Here is a 9145-nt window from a genome sequence, read left to right on the forward strand (position 1 = left end):
CTCTATGAAGTATTTTTTTTAACCAAATTTATATAGAATGTTGTGAACCCCTTCGTGGTTTTAAGCGACTACTTTAGTTTATCCCTTTAACTCCTTGGGCATTCAGAAGTATTTCACTTATTAATAATTTAGTTAAAGGTTAAAGGAGAGAATAATAAGGAGATTATCTTTGTTTGCATTTTGCAAGAACATACATATATCCAGAGTGGGGCTTTGAAAGACGAATCTCTATTTAGAATGGAAAGTTTTAATATGGTTGGGGCAAAAGAATTATCACTTGTATTAGTATAGTTAATCATAGTGCATTTTAATTAAAATTGATGGATGTGAATTTTCAATTTTCTAATTATTGTATTAAATTGACGGATACAATCAGTTCACATGCAAATATCTTTGTGATTTGAATGGGTGGTTATTAAGGATTACTTAGTAGAGTGAACTTGAGGACTTGAGTCTGCTCTCATCAGTTTTAGGTTGTAATCAACTGAGATAGAATAGAATAAAGTGGATAGTTCTTTCTACACCCAGATGTATTCGGTCTTGACGTATCATATCTAAAATTCTAATTCCTCCCTTGCGTTCCCTAAGTGTGTCTGATTAAACTCATGAAAACAGTTTTAAGATTCTTATAATTTTTAAAACTTGTTTCAATAAGCTTTATGCTACAGTTTAACAACATAAAGCTTATGCAGAAAAAAGTCCTAGAGTTCATCTCGTATGTTTTAATCCATTATCGAATCAGCGGGTCATAAGGTGCCCTGATAAATTGTTATTGAACAAGTGTTACTAAATTAGTTGTACAATAGCAAAGCTAGAAGACACTGATATCTCCTTTTGAGTTGGAATGAAGTCGAACTATTCCACTGGTGTTAGTTATAGAGTTGCGTTTTGTTGGAAAAACTGCTAAAAATACTGGAATCACTTGATATTTATTGCATTTACTACTGAAATCCTCTATCACTGGTAGTGACGATATCCTTTACAGCCTTACAAGTGTAGATCTGTACACGGAGAATCCTCTCTCTTTCAATCGTAAACTATGTACCACGCTAATGTGATAATTATCTATTTCCATTTTGTATTTCCTTCTCTGTCATTTCAAGAAGAGAAAGGGAGACACGAAATGAAGATAATCGATTTTAATTTGATATGATACATCTGGGGACACGATTTTGATCTTTTATAATTTCTCATCTCTCATCATAGCATAAAATTCTCAACAAATTATTAAATTGAAATTAGCATGGTAAAATAGTGTAAAAAGAAAAAAAAAAGACAAAATTGTACCCTTGCAATAATTGTTTTGTTTCAACTAATAATGACATTTAGACACCAGGGATGATACTTACCATATCTTTTCTTCTATAAAAAAAATAAAATCATCTCTGCAATTTTGAGAAGTTGAAAATATATGACAAGGATGGACGTTACAAACACCCTATTTTGGAGAAGTGTGCAGAATTGGAAAACAAAGTAACCGTGCTTTTTTTGGGCAATTTTTGGGTTTCCATGAAGGAGGACAATTTCTTAGATATTTGGGTTATCAAAGAAAATAGTAAAATTTATTCCGTAACTTAATTCATCAGGCTATAAATTCTATCACAACATACATCTTTTTTTTCTTACACATCTAATGGTTAGAAGTGTAAGGATGCATGCTATTTGTCACTCAATCATCGATTCACTGTAGTTCTTCAAGCTGATGTTTAATTCATTGTGTCTTTTGATTTAATGTTTCAGTGTGCAACTGTGAAAGGAACCAAGAATCATAAGAAATACAAACATTTGTTGACAAAAGCATGAGCATAAGTAGATGTGGACCCACATATTCCTTTTATATTCTGCAGTAGATAAAACTGAGAACAGTGAAGTGGGTTTTGGGAGTGTGGGTTCATACAGTTGATACAAACCTTCATAAAAAACTTGACTTAAAGAGTAACGTCAATTACGAGGGGGATATTCCACAAGATGCCTCTCTAAGCCACCAACTTCCATATGTGACAACAAAAATAGCATACTTCTGTTATCCTATAAGATGGCTTTATCTGTTTGAATCATATCCAATTCATATTTGTTTATTGTTTCAAATAAATATATGGGAATTGGGTCAGAGAGGATCCAAAATTTTTGCGATCTGCACAAACACAACTTTCTTCTTGTAAATGTTGGGATTATTAATAACGAAGTAATACTTCAACATTTTAAACATTGTCATCAACCTTAATTCAATTTTTTGTTACCAAATAATCATTTATTGCATTTTTCCTTCCTTCTATATTTTAAGTACACCACCTATTTTATTGAATTATCATAGTTAAACTTAGTTAAAGAGCATTTTGAATGCAGGTTATTTAATTTGCTTTTTTATGGAATTAATTATATCACCTCAACTATTTAAGATTTTTATGTGTACTTTTTTATAACACTAGAGTTTTGATCCAATTTAATCCTATTTTATTTACACTTCAACTTCAAAATATTTAATCTTAATTTTTTTATTATTATTATGAATAATTTCTTGTTATTGATTATTATGAATAATTTCTTGTTATTTATTATTGTGAAATATTTCTGACACAAAAATTACTATAAGATTCATATTTTCAATTTATAACCCTCCTTGTATTAGAGATACTCTACTATGTAGATGGAAGTGTAATTGTTTTTCCACTTGCAATAGATTAAAAATAAATTTAAAATTAATAATTTATGATAAAATAAAATTTTAGAAACAAAATTTATCTTCTTTTACTGTATGCGTAACATCGTATTACCGTGTATTTATACATGCATATACAAAATAAAATTTTAATTAATATAATTCAAAATATGAAGTTGTATAATGTCCCGTAATGGCTTCTTCGAACGCGCTTAAATTTGACATCAAAATATGTAAGGTCTGGGTTTTACATCTGGATTAAATTTGATTTACATGAAAATAGTATAAAACTTTTATTATTATTATTATTATTATTATTATTATTTACTATACTATTAGCATAAAAAAATTCATTAATTTATTGGCAAACAATGTAATGGCTTGAATTCATTACTGACATTCAAATAAATCAATTCCTCACATGCAATACTCGTGAAGGTACTGCTGTTTAGAGGCTTTCTAATTTATGCCAAAATGATTATTTTTATCAACTTTTATTACTTCAGAAATTAATCTCTCATCTTTTAAGCCTTTTCATTTAGTTAACATTTTGACTATGCTGGCTCATTTGTAATAGCTTTCTGTCACCACCTGCAAGTAGAGATTATATAAACATATCAATGTTAGGTTCCTTTAAGTAAATTTCTCCCTAACTCCTTTGAACCAAAAAAAAAATTGAGTTTGTCCTTAAACCAAAATTACTTTGTGTAAAAGTTAATTTGTAAAAATTTGCAAATTAATTTTAGTTAATAAAAATATTTATTTCATCTTTCTTTTCAATTTTGTTCTAAAAATGTTTATGGAGAAACTTATCCAAACATACCATTAATCACATTCTATATGCATACCTTACTGTGATGGGAGGCGAACTCTCCATGCTTGGTCCTATCAAAAGATAAGTTATTGAAAAGAATTGTAGTGCAAGTATTCAGGTTAATGTTCTAATGAACATTTAATTAAAGGGAATGTATTTTCAGCATTGTAATTCCAAATTCAAGGGTGAATACAAAAGCAAATACAATAAGATATTGAGATATAACATTCATGGAACTAAGTAAAATGAGTGACACTTCAAAGTTTCCAACCATAAATGAGTGCTAAATGCTAATCCCATTTCTTCTCATTAACAACTGTAACAAGCTCAATCTCAATGCTATAATTTACCAAATATTCTGAAACAAACCTTTTACAAAATCAATCCTCTTCAACAAAAAAGAATGAGGAGAAAGATGGTTACAAACTATGAATTGTGAGAAAAGACAAACATAACTAATTCTCCTAAATAAGATAACATCTGAGTGTATTAAAATTACAACCCTACACAGAATGAAAACCTGATTAATGTATAAATCCTCTAAATCTTCTCTTCACTTTTTATAATACAGTAAGAGAATGATGACTGCTAAATAACCTCAGATCTAACTTTAGTTATGACAGATCCTGTGCAAGATTGGGCTGAAGAGTAGGACTTTGTGCATGAATTATTGCCACAGCAATGGAGAAAGACTGTAGTGCAGACAGAGGTGGATGAAAATGAATATAATATACACCATCATGAACATTAACCATCCTCAAGGTGGGGCCGAAATCGCTTGAACCCTGAAATTTGAGGGGTGTGATCATCTCATTGCATACTTAAAAAAACAAATTTAATTGTTCAATAAGAACAGAAAGTAATACACAATTACAGATAAACTTGGGAGAAAATGCATGAAGGTCATTTCCCCATCACTAAATGCTTTTATTGACAATTTGGTTTCTAACAGACCCCAATGATGTAATATCCATTCTACCATTCTAGTCGATCCTTCCTAGTGAGGTAAGGCTTGGTGATGGTGGCTAACATATAACTATAGGAAAAGAGATCACATATGAAAACGATCAAAAAAGTGTTGGAGATCCCAGATCGACTAGAAATTAAACTTTTCATAATATTTAACTCAATGCAAGCCTCATTTTATAAGTCCATTTTGTAAAGTTAAGTTAGACTTAAAAGTTCACTTCTTAATATGATATTAGAGTGATTTAAAAGCCTATCCTAACCAGAATTGATAATTTATGGAGAAATGCACACATTTTAACAAAAACCAATATTTCCAGGTCCCACACTCGTTGCCCCTCCCCAACCATATGATAATATGAGGTCACTAACATTGTTTAAAGAGAAAAGAGAAAGAAGCAAAATATAATAAGAAATATAAACAGACCTGAGTGACCAAATCAACTGACTTGCACTCGTATTGTGTATCTATTTTAGACATAACCTCAGGTTTGTTGGATCTTCTCTCAAGTACTGTCAGAGGGCACCCCTCATCCCAACCACCACAGTCACAGCGGCCACCAGATCTCCATCTATCTATCAGACTGGATGGTCCACCATTTCTGGTTCTTGGCCCACCATGAAAGCCTGCTGGAATTAAAATGCTCATGCTGGTTGAATAGTCCCCATTATTTTGAATACAACTTTCAGAAGGCACTGTGACTTCATTTCCACCAGACTTGTTAAGAAATTTTAAACCCCAACCCCCTCTTACTTTCTCTGGTCGTTTACAAGGAAGATGGCTTTTCACAACAATGGCAGCCATCTCTGGAAGAGTGTCACTCTCTAATAAATTGGTCCCACCAAGAGCATTCGGCTCCCACGGACAACTCTCTGTTATGGAACTTGATCCACCAAACTTTGAGACTGTTCTTCGTTTTGATGATGGGCTGGTTCTAAAAACTTGTGACACCTTCTTTGACAGGCCCCTGTTCTTCCTGCGATAATGCTCTGACGTGGACATTTCTCTGTCATTAATTTCAACGTTAAGGAATAATGTAAACTCTGTCTCCCTTATTCTACAATTGTTCGGGCAAAGGGTGAAACTTGTTGATACATTCATCTTCCCAACAAATGGCAAATCACTGTCGGGAATATGGTGACCCTTTTGGCCACCCTTGTTCAAATGAAATTCATACACATTGTCCACTGCTTGGTTATCCGTTGAGTTTACCTTCCTCGATTTTGCTACGTAGACCTCCTTCTGATCATCTGCAGAAAAAACAAAATGAGGAATCCCATGCTTCCAAGTACATTGGATCATTCCCTGAGATAGAGTAGAAGAAGCCGAAGACAACTGATCAGAACCAGTAGAGGTGGTGCTAGAAGTTGAAACAAGCCTTTTATGAACAGAAATGGAGCCATGCTTATGACTTGGTTTGTCCTTTTCTAATTTATACAACGAAGTGATAGGTAAATCAGTAGGAGAGTCCATAAAATCATAGCATACCAGTCCTTCAGGATCAGAAAAGTTCATCCTGTTCAAATTGTCACTTCTATGTGAAGCACCAAATTGCTGAAGAAGTGTACTATTCAAGATATTTATCATACTCTTGGTCTCCATTATTGTACCTAAACTCCACCCATCTCCACTATTACCACTTATAACTACTCTCCCACTCTCACTAGCCAGAGGACATTCAAAGACAAAATGCCCTGAACCATATGCATTTCCACCAAAAAATTTAGGTTTATTCAAGCTTTCTGATAAAGTTTCCATGTTTGTGGCCCTTAATGCAGTGTTGTGTATAAATTCCAGGCAGCGCCGGACATATTTCTCGTCCACACTCACCACATGCTTTGGAATCCTACTGTCCAGTCCATGGACACGTCGAACGAATATATCCTTGAAGAAAACTTTGCTAATTTGTGATTGGATAGCATTTACAGCTATTGCCCGTTGAGTGTTTGATCTTTTAATCATCTTCTTTAACTGTGATTTTGAAGACTCTTCCTCTGACATTTCCCTATCATTCAATAACGCAAGCAATGAGTATTTTCTTCTGTGGCCCTCTTTCTGAATCCATATGCCTGTATTTTCCATCTTCTCTACCTCACCATCATCTTCCTTCGACCAAAAATGAAGGATTGTATTATACAATCAAATAACCTGAAAGAATACAGAAAACCAAAAATATTGAATCTGTAACTAGCAGTTTATGCAAGTCTTCTATGTATATGACAAGCGACTTCTAAAAATTAGTCAAACATAAAAGATAAACGCAGATATAGTACGGAAAAACCAGAAATCCATTCACGTACAGATTGCATATGGACATGTTCAGGACTAAGAATGGGAATTTGCAGAACAAAATACTTACATATCAATAAATTTCATCAGAAAATTCCTTGACTAATGAAACTCAAAGAACCAACAATTCCATAACGTATCCAACAGATACTTCTTCACTCGGTTATAGTAAACAAACACACTTGCACTATCTAATATTCCATACTAAACAAACCAAAAAAGAGGCTTTAAAATATGTAAAAATGAAGAAAATAGGAAGCTTCCAACTTCCCTCATCTAACAATCTTCAAACCCAAAACACATAGTCAATCAACGTCTTATAACAGAAACCAACTAAATCCATAGCAGCAGAAGCCACAAAAGTGCTCCGGTAAGAAATAAATAAAACCATAAACGAAAAAAGGACAATAATAATAATAATAATAATAATAATAATAATAATAATTTTTTTATTACCAAATGAAGCTGGATCCGAGAAGGGCCAAGAACACCACAACGAAATTAACACAAAGCAGTAAGGCAGAAGAGAACTCTTTCAATCCTGAAAAGTTGAGCTTTTCAACCCCAAAACCAAAGAAAGAGGAGACCCAGTAGAGCCAAGGAGACAGAGAAATCAAAGCAAGGCGAAGAAAGCCAAGTCAGCACATGGGGGAAGGAAAATCAGAGAACAACCACCAGCGAATGTAAGGAAACAGTGTTCCAAAAATTGAGTTTTATAATCTTTCAACAAAAGGGTGCAGCAGTGTTTGCATTTGACACCATATTAGAGAGAGAAAGAAGGAAGAAAAAGCAAGGTGAAACAACAACAACAACAACGGTGAGAAGGTGAAGTGAAGGGTAGAAGACGGGGTTGATGATGGTTGAAAATGTGTACTTTGAGAAATTGAGAGAAAAATAAAAAAGGATGGTGAAGTAGGACCCAGTGGGGTGTTTGTGCATGTTCTGGGACAAGTGTGTAGGCAAAGAATTCCAACATGGATAAAGAAACTAAGGGAAGCATAGCAGTTTAGCATAGACTTAAGAGAGTCATGAGCTGGTACGCATGATAGGTATGTGACTCCACTAAAGCCAAAGGTGCTGCCGTGCCACTTGCACATATTCAGATATTACCATCTTCCCTTTCACTTTCCCTTTTCTCCGTTTCTCATTCTGAATCCCTTCAATTTTATATATTTTCCATGCATGTGATGGAGAGAGAAATTGGGTTACGTGGCACTTGGTCAAGTACATATATACCTTACCATGCTTATTGACCCCAGCAATTGACCATTGAAGCCTTCATCAACACAGATACACACAGAAATCCACTGTTAAGCACATGACACCACAGTGCCACACATTCTCATTCTTGCTTCCCTTTTGCGCCTACTTTCTTTATTGCTTTCCTACCATTCATTTATTCATTTATTTCTTGGGAGGCGTTGCAACTCATCTTATTTATTTCTCTTGTTTTCACCCAATCATTAATCACTTCCATAAAACTACCTTTTCTACTCGCCCAAATCATCTTCTTCTGCCCTGTAACCAAACATTAAACCCTAATTTTTCTCCCACACGCTTTCGAATAGTTTGACATTTTCAGGACTAAAAATTAAGATGCTGTATATTAGATAAATGAATGTAAATTTTATATAAATTTAAATTAGATTTAGAATCTATTTTTTAATATACTATTATAATTTATTTAAATAAGGATTTTTCAGTGTCTGATTTATTATTGATTTTTTAATAAATATATAATTTTAAATACAAAAAGAGTATTCATATCAATTAAAAATATTTTAATATATAAGTAATTTCACCTTTTTGTAAATCAATTTTATAAAATTAAATTAAGTTTAAATTTAATTTTTTAATGTTTATTAATCACTTTCTTTCATTTGTTTTTAAATCACGCAGATTGATCGATCAACAAATCCTAAAACTGGAAAAAGCTTATAGATTGCTTGGCAAACATAAAATTTGGAGTGGAAATAAATTAAATTGCACTAATTTTTATTTATTTTTATCAGCAATTAATGTAATGTGAGTTGAAACTTAATAGTTATTTATTGTAATTAAATGAATAGTATTGTAGAGGGCAGCCATTGAAACCCAATTAAAGCTGTGCCTAACTGTAAAATTACTTTACAACGGAATTCTTCTAGATCCTGCGTGTCTAAAATTTTAAACCTTTCTTTGCACGGGAACAAATATAATATCAACACGTTTGAGAGGAATAAAATGAATACCAATAGAAAAAAGATAGTTCAGTATAAAATAGAACTACATATACATAAAAATATTAAAAAAATGGTTAATTAAGACTCAATATTTAAGTTGTGAATTATAAGATGCCAAAACTTATAATGTTTCTCCCTCAGTGGTTGAGGCAGAAGACTTAAAAAGTGTAAGCAAAAGTTGTCCCTACTTAATT

General features: G+C 32.7%; 1 protein-coding gene across 1 annotated transcript; it reads right to left on the reverse strand.

Moving 5' to 3' along the window:
• Positions 1-3736: 3736 nt before the first annotated feature.
• Positions 3737-8140, reverse strand: LOC137817097 (uncharacterized). The gene is made up of 3 exons (XM_068620325.2): positions 7186-8140; positions 4867-6588; positions 3737-4258 (listed from the first exon to the last, which is right to left on the reverse strand). Exons 2-3 carry the CDS (start codon positions 6520-6522, stop codon positions 4088-4090), a joined length of 1827 nt encoding a protein of 608 aa, XP_068476426.2. The 5' UTR covers positions 6523-6588; positions 7186-8140; the 3' UTR covers positions 3737-4087.
• Positions 8141-9145: the final 1005 nt, after the last annotated feature.

Source organism: Phaseolus vulgaris, chromosome 7, assembly GCF_051622355.1.
Source record: "Phaseolus vulgaris cultivar YP4 chromosome 7, ASM5162235v1, whole genome shotgun sequence".
Taxonomy (NCBI): domain Eukaryota; kingdom Viridiplantae; phylum Streptophyta; class Magnoliopsida; order Fabales; family Fabaceae; genus Phaseolus; species Phaseolus vulgaris.